Source organism: Buceros rhinoceros, unplaced genomic scaffold (assembly GCF_000710305.1).
Source record: "Buceros rhinoceros silvestris isolate BGI_N320 unplaced genomic scaffold, ASM71030v1 scaffold4899, whole genome shotgun sequence".
In the NCBI taxonomy this organism is placed as follows: Eukaryota; Metazoa; Chordata; class Aves; order Bucerotiformes; family Bucerotidae; genus Buceros; species Buceros rhinoceros.
In genome coordinates, this window is record NW_010429683.1 from 24,005 (window position 1) to 43,710 (window position 19,706).

Below are 19,706 nucleotides of genomic sequence, written 5' to 3' on the forward strand. Positions count from 1 at the left end.
TGACTTTCAAGAAAATAATTAGTTTTCCCACAGATATCTCCACTCTCTTGCCCAATCAAGGTCTAGTGTGGTTGTAACGTCACCAGCAGAGTGGGAGAGTTGAGAAGTCAGAGAACCTGAATTAAATCAGAGTTTTAGCTAATCTTACCTTGAAGTTCTCACTACATTAAAAATTCGCAAAACAGAGTTTTCTGGAACTTATAAATGCTGAAAATACTTGTCATGCACAATTAAATATGTTGAAGCCACTAGTAAATAAATTTCTTTCTTCTGCAACTTTAAAAGACCTCATTAAGATTCTGGAGAATGGTTGTGGAAGAGTTGAACACATAGCAGATGATTTTACTTTTTGTGTACTACCAGTGTGCCAGTATGCTTTTTTTTGTTACTGTTCTTCTTATATTTAAACTTCTGTTTCGTAGTGAAGTAATTTTAGTGCGTAAATGGCAGTTGCGGGTCAGGAAAGCTTTCTTTCGTAAAATGCTGTGTGCTCCTGCAGTACAGCAAGAGGAATGTACACGCATAGATAATGTCAATGTGTAAAAGGTGCGATGCTGTTTCTGAATTACCTGGATGATGTGCAGGCAAATAGCACCATCCTCTGGCATTTTAATATTAGTTAAGAATTAAACCTGAAATTGCTGTCTGTTATTTTTGGAAATTCAATATAATTGTACTAGAATGTACATATTGTACTTTCAGTTTTACATACTCATTTTGGGCCAGGGTTTTAACAGAAATTCTGGTGATTTGCATGGGCTCTGTGTATTCTGTTCAGTTAAGTGGCTGGCTAAAGGGGATATCTTTTTAGGGTTATCCTGCCCAGAGTGCTGACTCTGCTCTTTACATGACCATTTAAGGTAGGAAGTCGCACTTCAGAAATACCAGACCGAGTTTTTTCTGAATCTCAGTGAAAGACAATTCACAGTCATTTAAGAAAAATTCGTTGAATTAGAAAACACCACCAACGACTTACGGTTGTGTATGTGTGGGAGAGTAGAGGTGCTGCTACAGAACAACTGCAAATGGCTAAAAATTTTTTACAGCAGATTGTAGCTTCAGTTGCGGATTGAAAAGGGGCATCATTGGCATTGCTAGAGTGCAAAGCAATACACCTCCCACAAATAAGGTTTCAGTAGTTACAGGATGAGTTGTACTGAGTTACGATTATGTAAAGGGCTGTGGATTTTAGTCCATTTAACTATACACGGGAGTCATGAGAAATACCGCAGGGACATTCGTTTCAAAAACTTGACGGATGAGAAAGTCACTGGTTTTATTGTTGTGAATTCCTATTGGACCTTTACATGTTTACGTCTCAGAAACATCAAAAGGAGGCAGCTGATGTTTGTGTAATCTCTAGAAGAACACAGACACTCAACCCAGTCAGCCTTTCTCTGCAGCAGAACTCCACTCTTTTGGAGGGGAGGAGTTGGCTTGGCGCAACTGGAAATCTTGGGATTCTTGCTCCACTGACAGGGCCTTTTGTTCCCCTAATGTATTCACTGTGAATGTGAACCAGACCAATTATCCGTGTTTCTGGAAAGACCATACCAGCAGTCTACATAAGGAGCTGAACTATGTGTTCCTTTGTTGATGCATGTGGCTTAAACATAACTTCTCAGAGAGAGATGCTGAATGGAATGTCGTGTTAAGCATCCACGTACTGAGACATACAAGTTTAATTTGCTAAAACACTGAACGCTCACAGTTGTGATAAAGGTCAGCAAAAAGTTTTAGGTAAAAATATATACCATTCTCTGAGACATTTGGTTTCTGTGGGACGTGAGATTCTAAGGGAATCACAGAGAAAAAATAGCTTTCTTTAATAGGTGACAATAATTTCGTGCTGTTTGAATACATCTAATATGAATAAGTCCTGGTGGCCAGAAAAGTTCCATGGGACATTGTTTCTGTTAGGAAGAGCAAGATAATGCAGCAGTAGCTGACTGCTGTATTCTGTATCATTTAGCTTCGGTTGGGGAGGAATTCTTGATTGCAAGAGAAATGGTGAGACTCCAGAAATTTTGGCTAAGTTTCAGGCAGTAAAGCAAACCTGTTATTGCCCTGTTATAACACATTCCACCCTTCCAATTCAACCTCATCTAGTGTCGGTGTCTGTGTCCTTCTCATCCTATTCAGTCATGTTCAGGTTTTTTTGTTTAATTCCTGCTTGTGCCCGAAATACGACATTTCCTCACGCCGCTCATGAAGTTTTTCATTGCAGTTCCGTTTTGTCCACTTTATCATTCCAAACACCTTACCAAGCCATTCCCAGTTTCCTACCTATCTTCCAGTCATTGGCCAGGATTGCTCTCCACTTTCTTCCTTGCTCGTAGTTTGTGTTCCTTTTCAGTTCTGATCCTCTTCTGCTTTCTTGGTTCGTGTTTAGCTCTGCATGTAACTTGTCACTGAGTATGTGGCCTCTTAACCTTCTCCCTCTCCTTACATGTGTTTTCCCCCCGAATTAGGTTGTGGTCACTGTAGCTCTCATTGCATCTCCTCTGTGTTACTGATTTTCATTCTTATAGTGCTTGTCCTTGATAATCTGCTTGTCTCAGTGCTTACTATAGTGTTGTTTTTTTCTCTTGCCCCCCAGTTCTGTTTACTTTTTATGATTATCTGAGGCAGATTCCTGCCTTTCTCCACTTTCACTTTTTTCCTTGCTCGTAGTTTGTGTTCCTTTTCAGTTCTGATCCTCTTCTGCTTTCTTGGTTCGTGTTTAGCTCTGCATGTAACTTGTCACTGAGTATGTGGCCTCTTAACCTTCTCCCTCTCCTTACATGTGTTTTCCCCCCGAATTAGGTTGTGGTCACTGTAGCTCTCATTGCATCTCCTCTGTGTTACTGATTTTCATTCTTATAGTGCTTGTCCTTGATAATCTGCTTGTCTCAGTGCTTACTATAGTGTTGTTTTTTTCTCTTGCCCCCCAGTTCTGTTTACTTTTTATGATTATCTGAGGCAGATTCCTGCCTCCAGTTTACTGGAAATGACAGAAACCCCCGGAAAGGTAAGATTTGCCCTCGGGTGACACAACCAAGTCTAGCCTGGTCAAAAATAACCACAGCAGCTATATGTTGTATGTTGATGAAGTATTTTGGGGGTTTAGTTGTTAAACCTTAAGCCGTAAGAGCATGTGCAAACTGTTTTCTAAGGCCAAATTGAGTGGATTTTCAGAAGGTGAAAAGATCACTTGATGAAATTTATGCAAATAAGATTTTCTTCAGGTGCCATCTTTGAAAATAAACTATTATGTCTGATCTTTTCTCTTCCAGTTTCCCTGTTTCTCCTGACTGGAAGGGAAAAAAATAAAGTCAGCCCCAGGCAGGTGCCTCCCTTGAACAGATTAACTTTGGGGCTAAAGGGTTCAACTTGCTGAAAGTTGCAAGCATTGAAACTAAAATGCTGAGCAATGAGAAGTGCCAGCTAACTATCAGGTGAGGTTGCCAGCACTTCTCACGGTGTCTCCTGCATAGCCAGTTGTTGCAGCTGCATGTAGTGAAGCAAATTGTTTCTGGAACTTCAGTCTTGGGGTAGCAGGTTGTGCTGCTTGTGTATTGTGGGCCACAGAGAACTGGCCCATGTTGGAGACACTCAGGAATATCATTCAGTAGCTTCTTGTATTCCTCCTCTCTCCTGCTATATCAAACCTTGAAAACAGACCAAAAAACAATGAAAATTGTGTAGTCAGGTACAAGTAGACATTTTTATTTTCAGGCTTTTTCAGTGAAAATGCCTACTCCCAGTTTCACAAAAAAAGGTTATATTCACTTTGCAGAGAAGGTAATAGTTATAACAAGACAACAGAGTTACCTGGAAACCCCCCGACTGTGGTTTCTATTAAGAAATAACCTTTCATTTAAAAAGAAAAACTTCAGTGTTCTTGTTTGAAGAATTGTTTTCAGTAGTATCTGCAGAATGGCTGTGTCTCAGCATTGGGGGGTGACTAAGCGAGTTGCCTTTTCTATTATTTTGGACTGTTGCATTGTTTTCATAAAGCTGTGGATGTTTGAGAGCACCCATTTGCAGTTGATAGTAGTGTGACATCATGCATCTTCTTAAAAAAAGGGTATTTTGAGCTGGTATGGTTTAAATACTAAAGTAACTTTTTATTTTGAAATTTTTTCACATGACATTTTTATAGAGGTAGGTAGTGGTTCTTTGTTACCAAAGGTGCCCCTTGGAGGGCTGCTCATCTTTCTAAGATCACAGAAGAGTGGGAGAAACTTTTCAAAATAATTTATTTTTTCCTTTCCTAATTATCCGATACTGCTTTATGTATTTGCATAAGAAGGAATTTCTGTGTGTTGAACTTACTCCTCATACATGCAGCAGACTTTGTCACTGCTGTGTTACAGTCAAAGAAATTTAAATGACAGGCTATAGGGAAGAGGTTTAGGAAGTCTGGAATGTTCTAAGTTCAGCTCTCATGTCGTGGTAGGATGTGGTTGAGAGTCCTGGACTTCTGATACTATTCCCGGCACTGTGATGTGTTGATGTTACTAATACTCGGTGCCACTGCTGCTGAAGATCCCGTGTGCTCTGTGGCAAACACAACTAAACTGCTGCAAGTTGCCGCCATGACCTACTGCATGTTGTAGGATTTATGAGTCTCAAGAAATTCTGCTGGATTAGTAACAGAAAAAACCCAACCAAAAATTATGTAGTGTATCTCTTCATTGTGTCAAATTTTTATAATTTCTTACGTTTCTACTTTTCCTATGTGCTGTGAATTTGGAAAGGAAAAAAATACAATTTTACTGTTTTTAAGGCAAATTAAAGGTTTTAATAAAAGGTTAGAATGTTGGGAGGATTATGGGGTTTATGGCATGAATAGAAGGATATAAACAGTTTGAAATTTGTCAGCTGAAATATGTTACATCAGAATTTTGAAATAGCTGATTATAATGACGGATGGATGGATGTATTAGATGTTAATGTAAAGTCACATACATGTGGGCAAATAGGTAATAAGTAAGTGCTTCTGAGTGTGAAATTGTATGTAATCAAGACAGCATCTCTGCATCTGGTTGTCTCATGTAGTTTGTATTTGGAATATTTTCTCAATTGTAGGGCCTTTAAAATTAGTTGTAAATCACGTTAGAGCATATAGGAAGGGAAGTATTATCCTGATAGAGGCCTCAGTTATTAAATCTGCTTTTCAGCCAGAACCGTGGTCTTTTCTGTGCTTGTGCTGTTGCTCATACATTCAGTAGTTGCACTGCTAGTAGCGTATGCAAAAAATACTTTGTTTAATCAGTGAGTCACGAAGCATAGTCAGAACAAGTTCATGACATGGTGCCCAAAACCACTGCACTGTCTTTTTTTGTTTCAGGCAGTTGGTGGCTGTTGCTGTATAAATGGTTGACAGAGGAGTTGAGTGCCTTGCTTGTGGTTATAAAGTCTGTAACAGAGTAAGGGATGCAAACCGTACCTTCTAGATTGGAAAGCATGGTGTTAGATGTTTATTTTTCTCTGGCAGTGCTGGTTTAGACAGCACTCAGAGGACCTGCTTAAGGAGACTCATTCTGCGTATTAAGTGTCGATAGTGTCTAGGCTGCCCAGCCCCATTCAGCATTGAACTCGTGTGTTGCTATCTTCAAGTGCTCATTTTGGAAAAAGAAGAATCAATATAAACCAAGTAAAAATTTCAAATGCATGTAAATGACTTAAAGCTTTAAAGAAAAAGAAACTGCAATCTGGCCACAGGTAATCAGCACATAATTCCCTTGGAGGTGCATTCCTTTGCCAGTGCTGATACTACACTGCTAGCAGTTGTTTTGTGTGTAGACGTGGGTTTATTCAAATGGGATTGCCCTCTGAAAAAAGCACGGACTCAGGACATGCGTAGCATGTTGACATTCTTCCTTTCTTGCTTTTCAAGCTGAATTCAGGCATATTCAAAATTCTGGTTCATGTTATCAGTAGCGGGCTTCTCTGTGCAATGGTGTAGTTGAGCTTAATGTTTCAGTGCCATTATATAATTTGATGAGGGGAAGACAGCTGGGGGGAAAGTATAGGAATCAAAACCAGTGTTGTTTTCTTTCTGTTGCTGAAGAGGTATGGCCGTCTGAACGAAGCCCGTGAGTAAATACCCAGTGCTAGTATGCATTTCTCCAGATACTCCAGTTTGGGTATCAACGTGTCTTTCTTGAGACTGTGGTTGTTTAACAGACTCCTGTTGTTTTCACGCATCTTTGAAGTACATGGGAACAGAGTAGACTGCCTATCAACTCTTCCAAGTACTGAAATGTAACTTCCATACCTCTAACAGAACTGGAGAAAAGACTGATATTTCTGTTACTGTTGAAGTACATAAATGAACGAAAAATGCAGGAAAAAGAAAAGAACTTCTCAAACCTGTTGTGTGTGGTAAAGAATCCAAAATAATCTTTTGACTTCTGTAAGTCTTTTGCAGGTACTCCTTACTACTGTTTTTCCAAAGGAAATCCAAAATCTAGGGGGTTGCTTACAGTAAAGGGAGATGGTTGACTGTATCCATACACTTTTGGCAGCTTGAACACCCAGAGGCTGTTTTAATTTTTACAGGGATTGTACTTTGAATTATTTTGAAGTCACAGCACGTGTCAGTAGTAATACTTTTCGACTAAATCAAAAAGCTTTTAACTCAGAAGACCGACTGGTAGTCACAGGAATGGTAAAAGCAAAGAGAAGAGTGATAAAAGAAGAGAGCTTTGATGGTCGAGTTGCCACGCGCTGCCATAGTTGTACTGGAGTACAGTCGGTGCAGGTCTGTTCCCTTTGGTATTAGGCTCATCCTAATTTAATACTGAGACAAGGGGCATCAGTACATGTTCTGTTTTGTAATAGCTTTTGACTTGTAGCTATGGTACACTTTAGATAGTGTGATGTCAGTGCAGTCCAAATACTGAATATCTGTCTGAAAAACACTTTGCTTAAAATGGGCTAGAAGTTTTGGTTTGTAAACATTTTGAATTGTGAGAACTACCATGCTGACAAGCCTTTACATTTTTTTATAATTTATGAATGTATGCTTTCTGTTTTCATGGGAAGAAATTTTCTTTAATTTTCCTAGTGTGAATTGCCAGAATTTTTATGAAGTGTCCTCTTTAGGAAAACCTCTTACTCTGCATTTCGACACCCTTGCCCAGTCAGTGCATTTTCTGGCATGTGAGCCACTCTTCTTTTTTGTTTTTGCAATGTTACAGTAGTGCTTGAATGTAGCAAGGAGGTATTGGGCCTTCTTTAGGAGTTTATGAAAGATCTGTCTGTCTTTGATTTTATTGTATGTGTATTCTAGATTTAGGAAATATTTTGTCATTGGATTACTGAGGTGCGTGTTTAGGAATGTCCGAATGTCAGTAGGTGTGGAGAACTTGATGAAGCCTTTCTCGTCAAAAACTTACATGTCCTTTATGTCCTTTCCCGTCAGATGTTAGTTTTCCTCACAGCTGCTCTTGTCCTAATCAAGTTGGGATTGCTGCTCCTACACTTTTTCCAAGTTTGTAGTGCACCTCAGTTGGCATAGGGTACTCTGCTTGTCGATTAAGTATTTTGAGAATTGTATCAGCATTGTGCATTGACTTCCTTTTAGTTCCAAGGTGCAGTTTAAGGATTTGCGTATGATCTGTGAAGTGCCGAATAGCTTTTGCTTTGCCTGCTAAAGCAGATAAGAATTTACCATGCAGTTTTCACCTGTGCCCTATAGATTAGATAGGAAAGTACACTCCTTTTCCTGGCCTTGTGTCCTTTATAATGAAGCCCGTAATTACTAATCTTGAATAGTGCCTCCACGAAAGACAGACTGGGTCCTTATCTCAAATGCGCCGCTTGATTTTTATTGTACTTGGATATAAAAACACTGAAGTCAGAAAATGATATTTGACGCTTCTGTCAATGGTGTAACTAATAATTCTTGCACTGTCTTTGCATCCATTTGAATGCCACCACTCTGGATTTATTTTCTGTGGTTTGGTTTGTCTTTATATGAGCCTGGTCTGCATCCTCGCTCCAACTATCCTAAAGTATTAGTGCTTTATAAAAATAAAGAAAAAAAACCCCATCCAAACTGTCCGTGTGGTTGATTTTTTTTTTCTACTTGCGTCAGTTCAAAATTTAAAAAACTACTTCCTTTGGCTTTTTTATTTTTTGTATAATTTTTTCAACTGTTAGTGATTCCTGATCTCTAGTTTTAAATTTCTGTGTGAAATACTTGATTTGTTGAATGCGTTTTGTCTCCTTTTACATTTAACTTTGGGTCACTGTCAGACACCTCAACAGTATCTGTACAGAGTGAAGCTTAATTTCTAAACTGATTAGAGAAGATATATAAAACATTTGACTTTTGATTTTGGACCATATGTAGCAAATACTGCTAATACATTGCAATTATTTTCAATTTACATGATATGAATTGTTGTCTTGGTTTCTTTCAACTAATCTCATTTCAGTGTTATTGTGTTTTTTGTAATTATTACTTCCTAGCAGTGAGATTTCAAGTGCGGTATTTTCTGAGAATTCAGCTTTCAAATGACATGTAAAACATTCATATTTAAGTGCCGCTTGAAAGGGATGGCTGCTTGAAAATTGTCAGAATTTAAGTGGAAAAAACCCATGCCAAGTTTGGCAACAAAAGTAATGTGATTTTTACTATATTTTTACTATAAATCAAATTTTTAACTATTTATTAAAAAAATTCTTTAGGTGATTATGTAGGAGCTTGAAGGTGAAACAAAATCTTTCATCTTAACTAGTAGCTCTTGTCCAGTGATCCATGAATTTTATATTCTGAATCTTTACTATTTGTCTGTGATTATTGTAAACTGTGATTTGTACTGTTGTCTGTATTTCTCTTACTGTTTTTCCTTATTTACAGTGTACTTGGTGTGCAACTGTTAATAACGCACGTACAGCCTACTTCTTCCTGAGATCTCCAGGTGGCATATAAATAAAATGAGTATCAGCAAATAAGACAAATCAGGGAGATGAAGACCAAGTCATCAGTTAAATAAGAATGTCTCGGTCTATAGTGCAATTGTTTTGAAGTTGCACAACAGCTTTTTTGATCTGCTGTCTGTCATAGACGTGTCTGTGGCATTCTGTTTACTTACCTGCAATCTCCAGCAACCTTGATCACAACTTTATAGTTGTGCAAAGCAATATGATTCTGTGGTTTTAAAGGTGTAGCCATCATGCTTTTAGAACACGATAAAGAGTTAACTTGGGCAGGACCAGGTGGCTCCAGCAGCTGGTTCATCTGACAGTAGTAATCTAAAATACTTAAGAGTTTAACTTGTTATTCAAAGTAAGTATTCATTTGACCCTGACTATCCCAATTGGTCTGTTACTGGAAGAGTACTGGCATTTTTCTAGTTTTCGGATACATCTGTAGTGAAGATTGTTTAAAACCTGCAGCGTAATTCTGAATTCAGGTGATTGGTTTTTTTCCTGTGTGCATAACATCCTTCAGAACACAAGCTACAGCCACCGTCACTCATGCTGTAGAGCTGGAAGTCTTTTTACTTGAGGGAAAAGGGATCCTGACATATTAAAGAGGGAGTTGTGGAAAGAAAAGAGCTAGTTTATTTAAACTCCCCCTCTTCAGAGTAAATAATTTTTTTTTTACAGCTTGACAAGAAACTAATGGCACTGTAATGCTGTTAGTTGTGAAACTGTGGTTTCACAAAACTAATGAACTTACTGTAATTGCATTTTCATTTAAGTTATGGTAAAAATTGATATCTTTAAGTTATTCAACTCTGGTAATTCTTTCCAAATTGCCTTTAAATTAGCTAGCTGTTGGATATTGCTCGGCTGCTTTGGTGTAATTTAGTAAACTGTTTTCAGGTTTCAGGGAAGACCTGATAGTCCACACATAGCTTGTGCTGCTTTAGCAGTACCTGAAGTAGACACATTTTCTGCCTTACAGTAGCCTTGAGGCTCTATAATGTTAAGGCAAAAGAAAAACTCTAAATAAGAATTAACCTAATCAGCAAGTGAGCAGCTGCCAAGCGTTTCTTCATCTTCATCTTCATCATGAAATGCTTCTGGCATCCTGCAGAACTGCTGCTGTGAGTAAAGCTCTTGAATGGTGTAGGTGTCATGTGACTGCTTGGAGATACAGATGAGATTTTCACTATAAATCTTAACTGTTTGTAGATTATTTTGAATAAATATGTAATATATGTAAGGCAGACACTGAAGTGTGAGAGTTCCTCACCGGCTGGTATCTCTGGGTTGAGGAGAGGTAATGTAACTTGTTAAACTTTGTATTTAACACCTGTTAGCCACAACCTTAAGTTCAAACTTACTTTTTGTCTGTTACTAGGAAGAACAAGGGATGCCCAGTCAGCCAGAATGGAATCTGAAATTGTGCCAAAAATTACCAAAATGACAGTGTCTGGAAAGAAACAATCTATGGGATTTGAAGTTCCATGGTAAGCCAAGCCCTCGTTCATCAAGGTACATCAGCAGCTCTTCTTTCAGACTGATGCACCTGTAGCAAGTTTTCTTCTTTTTTTTTTTCTATTTTTTACAGCAGTTTTAGTGTCACTCTCCAGAGCTAACCATCTCAGCTTCTTGTTTGACTCAGAATTGCTTTCAGAAGACGGTACCTCACGTTTTGAGTTTAACAAATCCTTTCACTATGAATAGTGCAGAGAAACATCAGCTAGTCAGATTATTTAAACATCCGCTTCATAGAATACTGAACTTTCTTGGGGTTCGTTTATTTTAAATTTAGTTCTCTAAGTGGAATTATGAAATCAATAAATCTTAACTGTAATTGCTTGTTCTTCAAAGGAAGTAATACATTTAAGAAAATTTATGGGGAAACCAATCATTTACATCTAAACTTTGCCTTCTTCTGCATCTTTTATTAACTTTAACAGGTGTCCAGGGTACAACTGTTGCAGAGAAGAAATTGGTCCTCCTTATGCTTTAGCTAGATTAAAGTGGTTGAGCAGTAGTTCTAATTTTATCCTGACTTGGAACTGTTGGGGGGATGTCTTGTGAGAACACGAAAACAGACATCTGGAACAGTCTGTCCACAGCAGTGGGTGAATACTTAAAGAAATTTATAAGAGCTGGACATGCATCTTGGGAATACGGTCCATGAACTGTCATTACACGTAGTGTTCTGTGGCTCCCCACCTTTTTATTTTTTTGTTTGCTTGTTTGTTTGGGCTGTTTCCTTTGAGAATGATTAATGGATTTTTCTTACTTAGAGTATGTGCTAATTCTTTTTTTGAATCCAATCTTATAATAATCACCTAATCTGTCGCAAGAAATTCCATAGTTTGTCCTCAGGAATAGAATTGGCACGCGTAAGCAGTGCCAACGTCCCCACCTCACCTTGCAGTGTTTGTAGTTCTGATCTGGAAAGCATTTTGGGGAGTAAGTGGGCAGCATCGTCTTTATTTTACAGTGTCTTGTTCATGTTTGATAATTGAGTGGAAAGCAAACAGTCGCATCTCTTACTCTCTTAAGCAGATTTAATACAAGGTGTGAAGCTAATGTCAATAATTCCTTTATACCTCTAAATGCCATTGCTAAGAGACATGATTTTTATTCAGCTGCTTAGATGCAGCAAGCTCCAAATGAAAAATTTTGGAGCTTTTCAAAATCCTCTCTGGTGTCTGAGAATTGCAATATAGAAGGGAACATGTAGGAAACCTGTTTGGTTGTGTTTTTTTTTTTTTTCTTTTCACCTTGCATTTACTAATCAGTGACTTCGGGTGTGACAACTGGGCATAATCATGAAATTCCTATTAACATCAAGGCACCTTCATCTCTGATGTTTCTACTACACTTCTCAGAAATTGGAGTTTTCCATGGCGACCTTTGTGGATTAAGTTAGTTTGAATAAAAGTTAATAAAAAGAAAGGAATCTTGAGTGAAAAAGACCTAACAGCTATTCATGGATAGTGACTGAATTTTTTAGCTGTAATAATGACTATTCAAAATCTTTGTTTATAAAAAAGAGCAAATACAGAACTTTGTATTGTCGATACACAAGGTGTGGCAACTGCTATGTAAGTATGTGTGCCTGCTCCATAAGGAAGGGGGAGATAAGAAGAATGCTTCCTCATCTGGAGACTGGAGTAATTCCTGAGTAGGCTAGTGATGACTCAGTCTCTGAGGAAAAATGGTTGGCTCTAACATGATTCTCAGCCATTCTGTTTTTCTTCAGAGACCCTGAAATAGTTTGTGCCATGCTTGCTTCCAGCTTAGTGACATACTGTGTTTTCATGACCGAAAAAATTAAGCCTTCAGGACCTCCTGGTAATTCCTTTAGATAAATCCTCAGTATTGTGAAGGTATTTTTTTAATTCACCTCACTTATTTAGTGTTACTGCTGAAATACTTACTGAGAGCAAGCCTCTTCTGCTGTAGAGATTGGATGCACATTAGGCATTGAACTGTTAGTGGAAGGAATAGGTAAAAAGTGGAGTGATTTGTAGAAGAACGTGAGATTTGGAGCACAATCAATCAGTGAATATGGAAGAAAGTGCAATTTAAATTGTAAAGTTATCTGTGTGTCTTAAATACTCCTACTTCAAGGAGTCAGTGATGGCCTCCATTCTTCTTCAGTCCTATGGGCCACTGTGGAGGCACTGTCGAAGCACCAGTACCTGTATGTGAAGAACAGGGAGGAGGCCTTAACTGTTTCTAGGTCCTATTTTCCTTCTCTGCTGTAGCACAGTGGCGTTTGCTTTCCTGATTGGTTTTCAAGTTTAGAAATGGACATGTACAAAGTGATTATAAGCCTGCCAGAGAATGCCAGCGCTCAGCTAACCAGCCGCCTGTATGTAGCACAGACATTACACAGAGACTGTGGAAAGGAGCTAGTCAAGCTCCAACTGTCTGGAAAACAAAGTGAAACGTGAACCCCTGCCTCATGTCCATGAGTGTCAAAGATGGGTTTTTTCTTCTGCAGTTACCTCCTGGTTTATTGACAGCATAAGAATGAGTTGTTAAGGAACAGGGTCGTTCTGTGTTTGTTAACACCTAGGAAAGGCTTGTTCTTTTGACCCTTTTCAGATGCTTTTTTGATTATTGTGGTGTTGAATAAATGTACTGCAGTGTTTATAACAACAGAGATTTCTAAGTGCATCGCTTCTATCTCTGACCAAAACCCACATTATTCATAGCAGTTTGGACTCTCAACCACCTACTCTCACCCCTAAATATTCATCTGATGTTGGTGCAGATGCCATTAGACAGTGATTGTACAGTATATATGAACTAGTTTTTGTTGTCACCTTTTACATGATCTTAAAGGAAATTCACAGACCATCTTTTTAAAACCAGTGGCCCAGCATTAGCAAAAATAGTAATTCTTTGACTGGCTGTTCAGTCTTTATGGTTCAGTCTTGTTATGAGGTATTACCTCATAAGGTACGACCTCAGGGTCGGGTTGGAAGGAGCTGGGGGCAACCTGCTCTAGTTGAAGATGTCCCTGCTCATTGCAGGGGGGGCATGGACTAGATGACTGTTGAATGTCTCTTCCAATCCAAAGCATTCTGTGATTCTCGTAGTAATAAATGAATCTTACTTAAAATGAATGGATTATTGAAGCAATGAATTGATTTGAGCATTGATTACCTTTGTTGCTGGATATTCTTAGCAAAATTATCTGCAGAAAATGGAGCTTGCTCACTTCTGACAAACTGTTTTTCTGATGCTCTAGCAAAACTACTTACCAGGCTTTTTTTCCTGATAAGTCATGGAGGAAGCCAGAAGAATTTGTGAGCAAAAACTGATGATTATTGTAACCAGCCTGACCAATATTGTCTAATTAATAATTTTGAAAGGGGAAATAAATGTAGACATTCCTGTAATGACTGTTAGTACTCCGAAAGAGTCGGTTGTATAAAAATAATTCACAAAGTGTGCAGACTTGAAGACTGAATGTTTAAAAGCTAAATTATGCAGAGTTAATCTTCAGCAGATAAGCCTTCAGGTTCATCTTTGAATTCATGATAGTGTGAGCTTTTTTTTCAACAGTTGTGTAAGATTGAGTGTCTTCTGACTTCTTATACCAACGTATGTTGTATTTCTTAATTTTCTCTCGAAGACACTGATGTAAGATAACATGTTACTCAGTTTACGCTAGCGGACCTTGTTGGCAAGACAACATATGAAGTTTCTGGACTTGCAGTTTTAATTTTGGCTAAATATTGGCCCTTGCCAGATGTTTGTATATCTGCTGATTTCCTAACAAAAAGCTGTGGTAAGCCCTTTTGACGTTTGTGTCTAAATTGCTGACAGTCAAGCTTTCTTGAGTCCGTGGCCTCAGGACGCATACAGAGTACCTAATGGTTTTATCCTCTCAAAGAAGTCAACAGATGCTTCATCTTAGCAGCTAGCAGTAGCGTGGCAGACAGGCACAAATGTTGGCAAACTGAGACCACTCTTGTTAGTTAGGTCAAGTTCTCGTAAAAGGCACAAGCCATTGGTTAGAAAGTGCTCTTCCTCCAAACATAGATTTTTCTTGAGGTGTTGGTTCAACAAAACTGGGGCCAGGTTGGAACTTTGCTACCAGAGATGCTTGCTAATGCCGTTGACTGTATACCCTCAACCGCCTGCACTAGTGACATACGAGGTACTAGTATGCTGTTCTGTATGCTCTGTCTCCTGGCAGAATTTTTGATTCAGTAATTTTGAAAAATCTCGGTGTAAAAGACTTTCTGAAAAACATTTTTTATGTAATTCATTTTTTCATTGACTGTTAGAGATGAAGCTCCTTAGCATTTTTCTGAGCTGTTACCAAGCTTTCAATAAACTACTCATCTGGTTGTCATGAGGAGTAACTAACTGCCAGGGTCTTATTGCTGCATCATCTTTGTTTACCTCTGTGAGACTGAAGCGTAGACTTCTGCTGCCTATCTCCCTGTTAGATACCTAGCAATAAACTCCTTCTCCCCAACACTGGTCAGCACAAAGCTGTATCACCTCGTCAGAGGTGCTTTGTAAGTAGGTCATACACTCTATCCATTCTGATGCTTCTCCTCTTAAAGACTTATGTTTTTAAGTCACATTACTTGCAGCTTCATCTAAATATCTTCCCTTTAATTTTTTTTTCCTTTTCGAGTATTTGTTTGGGGAAGAAATGCAGATACTGAAAAGGAGAAAACTATTGCCAACTGCAAAAGCTGCTTTGATATGGCTTCATATACAAATAATTCACTCCAGAACTTCAAATATTAGAATTTCAAGGAAGAAAACGTGATACCAATGTAGAATACCATATTTGCATTACAGTGTGACCTTTGCATGTTGGCAGTAGTCCTAGTGCTTCACTGTGAAGATGCTTGATGCTGTGCTGACTCTGAACAGAAGTTTATCTGAAGAAGGGGAAAAAGATGGAAGAGAGTCTTAATCTTGATGAAGTATGTCTAATGCAAATTGATTGTAAATACACGATACTCTCAATCCATGAGTCAGGCAAAAATGATCTGGTGTACTTTAATCATTCAGGTGATTTTAAATATGCTGTTAAAATGGGTAGAAAGCTTTGTCACCACCAATCTCTGCACAATTGCCTTCTGGCAAGATGGTTGTTTTCAGTCAATTTTTATGAAGGAAGATATTCATAGCGACCTGTAAAGCAACAAGGACCCAATAATTTTTGGAGTTCAGGTAATCAAGTGTATCTTCTCAGGGTATTCAGCTTTCAAGATATGATGTTACATACTGAAGCTTGTCTAAGGCTATACTTGGTGATACAGTATGGATGGCTTTGTAGCGCCAAATCTGAGCTGTCACGATTGTCTGACCTAAGGCCAGTAGTTTGATATGAACTTGCATTTCTCTTTCAGTTGGTTTAGAGTATAGTTCCTGTGAATAGACTTGATACGGTATTGTCTGTCCATTATGCAGAAGCACAGGCACTATCTGTGCCCCTGCAACAGGCATGGCGGGCAGAAACCAAGTTCTCTGCTAAGCAAATTTGAGAAGTGTGCTTGTGTATCTAGCCTTGATGCAAGACACTGGCCTTGGGTTGTGGAACTATAGCCAAAAAAAAAAGGGTACTCATATTTCTGCATTAGGATCTTGCCATCAAGTAGAAAAAATTGACTTTGGGCCTTATGAACAAGGTGTCAAAATCAGCCAGTCTGCTGCAGGACTGGTTACACAAGTGAGTTCTGAAACTGAGGGGAAAAAGGGAGATGTCCGATGTTGCATAGTGCTGTAATGAGTCGCTGATTTTGCATTCGTTCTGAATGTTTCCTGGATGTAATTTTTTTTAGATCATAACTCTTGAACTGCTTTGTTCAGTAGATTAAGACACTTAAGTTGTTTCCTGAGACACATGTAATGGAAAGGGACTAATACAATGCAAATACTCCTATGCAGGTAGAAAATCAGAATGAATGTCAAATAAAAGCAGAGGTGTCATGATGTGGGATTCTGAAGTACCAAAACAAGTAGTTTTGGTTTTAGAGGTTGAAAAGAGGAAAACCGGGAAGTTAATTGTGGTCCATAAACAGAAAATAGAGATGGAAAAGTTCAGACTGGATGTGGGGACACTTGGGTCTGAGAGCCTGCATGGATCCATGCCATGGAAAGCAGCGTGCAGCATGGTGGTGCTGCGTTGGAAAGGATTTCCAGTTTTCCAGGGGAAGAAGCCTCTTCTCTTTAGATAGTGTTTGAAATACAGTATTTTCAATATGCTGTATTGGTCGGTGGTTTGTATATTGCTCTTTGCCATGATATAATGCTGACGCTCCCGTGCTAACTGTTCCTTTCTTGCTGCTTACATTAATGCTCACCATGGGGCCCTGTCAGGCAGTAAGAAAGCTTTTGCTCTCTTGAGGATGTTACTTAGTATTTGCTTTTAGTGATCATCTTAGAATGGAATCACAGAATCGTAGCATAGTTTAAGTTGGAAAAGACCTTTAAGATCATTGAATCCAACCATTAACCCAGCACTGCCAGGTCCACTACTAAACCATGTCACTAAGCAGCACACCTACGCGTCTTTCAAATACCTCCAGGGATGGTGACTCAACCACTTGCTGGGCAGCCTGTTCCAATGCTTAACAACCCTTTTGGTGAAAAAAAAATTTCCTTATACCTAGCGTAAACCTCCTCTGGTGCACCTTGAGGCTGTTTCCTCTAGTCACATCTTTGCCATAACAGGTGAAGAATCAGACTATATGTTCTTAGAATGCTTGTGTAAATTAGAAAAATATTCTCATTTACAAATCGGAGATAAAAAGAGTGAGATAGTTTCAGGGAATGTATTTAGGATTATTTACTATTAGGATTAGTATGGTGATCTATGGGAGAACAGGGTGTTGGAGAAAGGGGACTGGGGAATCCAAACCTCCTTAGTCCTACATGCCTTGTTTTATGCATAAAACAAATTTTCTCGGTATTGATAGATGTAACTCACGTGTTATGGTTCTATATAAGCATTGCGCCTTAAATTGCAGCTCAGATATGTGTAGTACCTATTAACTAAGCATATGCTTGGTAGCACAAGCAACAGCTATATTGCCGTTCTCACAAATGAACATTGTAACGATCAGCTGTCATACTTGCAGTGTACGTGGAAGCTGTTTTAGGATTGATCCTTCAAAGCTGACTTGGGCTCTTACTTCAGAGACAACCAGCTCTCTGTAGTTGTTCGCACAACTGTCCTTCCCTCCCCGGTAAAAGAAGTGGCTGTAGGAAGCTTTTGTTTATCTGTTTCATGTATTTTACAAGATTATTTCTTATCTTGCTGTTGCTCACAGTGCTTTCCAGACAAGATGTTAGAGCTGCTATCTGTGCAGTTTGTATCCAGCTCTTATCGCTTCCACCTCAATGGACTTATCATGTACTCTTTGTCTGGGGCTTACATGATAGCAAAGGGAAAACTCAATTTCTCTCTTGTATTTCTATGGCTTCTTTGTCATTTGTGTTTCTTGTGTTCTCTATTTTTTTTCTCCCTAGTGCGATTGCTGAAGAAAACGGCCATGCTAACACACCTCAGAAAGGACTGTTAACCGAAGATGTCGGTGTAGCTTCTGGGGTACTTGAGGCAGTCTCAAAATCTACTCTTTCACCCCAAGTAGTGCAGGTTTCAGAAGAGCAAAATACGGTGCATACTCCAGTAAAAAAGTCAAGCAAGACAAAACCACAGATAGATGTGAAAGCAGAGTTGGAGAAGAGACAAGGAGGGAAGCAACTCCTTAATCTGGTGGTAATAGGTAATATTAAATTACATTTTTGAGAAACACAGAGATTAAAACCTGTTGATTGAATCTGGAAGACATAGAGAAGCAAAACTGCCCTCCCTCCAGGGAAGGGAAGTCTCACAGTGTTTTCAGTTGCATCTGCTTGACCATTACACTTTGGAAGGGGTTCATTTAGATGTCCTCGATTAGACTTAGGTTGACTTAGCTTCCCTTTGACAGTGTAGTAAAATGTGCTTGGGGTTGGTTTGATTCTTGCAGTATGTTTTTTTTAGTATGAAGTGGAGGTGCTGTATGGCTGTCTGTGTCTCTGTATCTCAATCTTAACAGGACTGTGAAATTCTATGGATTACATAAACACTGTTAGAGCATGTGATTTTCCTTACTTTATATATTTCTTGTACTGTTTTTAAAATGCATAAATTAATAAAATTGATCTAATATTTATTCCCCTCCATAGGACATGTTGATGCAGGTAAAAGTACTTTAATGGGTCATCTGCTCTACCTTTTGGGACATGTGAACAAAAGGACTATGCACAAATATGAACAGGAATCTAAGAAGGCTGGCAAAGCTTCGTTTGCCTATGCATGGGTCTTGGACGAAACTGGTGAAGAAAGAGAAAGGTAGAAATATCTTTTCATGTGAATTACCTTTTTTCCTGAAAGAACAGCATTTGTTAGGGAATATAAATCTACTAATAATGCTTTGTTTGAAATATTCTGAATGTCTGAAGATATTTATTCAATACTTATTAGCAAATACTTTTGTTTATATGAGCACATGTTATCAAAAGGAAAAAATTGTCTAGTTATAAGAAATGTGAATGAAAAGTTGAGTGTTTCCTCACTGAAGCAATTGAGTATTTCTATGCTGTGGAGTATGGTGTAGGACTGTAGTGTAGAAAGCTTAAAGTAGCAGAGTTGGTTCATTTAAAGCTGCCTTACTGGTTTATTGCTGCCAAATTTCTCTGTTTAGTTATTGTATGGGAAAGTTCTAGGTTTTCAATGAAAGGTTGTCAGAATTATAAACTAAAGCACTGAAACATTGGTTCATCATGTGTGTCTTAATTATGTTGAACATAAAATATATAATCAATTATTTGTTTTCTTTATAAACTGCCTTTATTAATATAAAATACGAAATTTAAAATGAAAATTTATCATATTGAAAAAGTCTGCAATTGGGAAACAGTGAAGCATATTAAAATAATGAGCTTTTAAGAACACTATATGGGAAGCTAAAGGCATGATATTCTGTCTTCACAAAATAATAAAAATGGCATTTTCTTATGTGTGTAAATTTCTACAATCACTTGTTACCCGCGGTTTCATAGCACATAAGCTCTCCTGGTTGGAAAGATAACCTTCCCAATGTGAACTGATGCTGAAGTGCGTGGAGTAAGGCAGTCCTTGTCCACTGTGGACCTGCTGATGTTTTCAAAAGCGGGTACAAGTCTGCAGTGTCCCTGTCTGTTGCTGGACTTTTGCCTGTGTGAGTCCTTTCATTAATGAAGAGCCCATGCAAACCTGAGCAGGG

The 19,706-nt window shown here is 38.5% G+C and overlaps 1 protein-coding gene across 1 annotated transcript in view; it reads left to right on the forward strand.

The window, feature by feature from the left end:
* The window catches only part of HBS1L (HBS1-like translational GTPase), a 57,704-nt gene that overhangs the window by 21,478 nt on the left and 16,520 nt on the right, over positions 1 to 19,706 (forward strand). Inside the window, exons 5-7 of the mRNA XM_010142733.1 lie at positions 10,310 to 10,418; positions 17,926 to 18,182; positions 18,628 to 18,793. Coding sequence (XP_010141035.1) covers positions 10,310 to 10,418; positions 17,926 to 18,182; positions 18,628 to 18,793 — 532 coding nt within the window. The remainder of the gene's footprint in view (positions 1 to 10,309; positions 10,419 to 17,925; positions 18,183 to 18,627; positions 18,794 to 19,706) is intronic.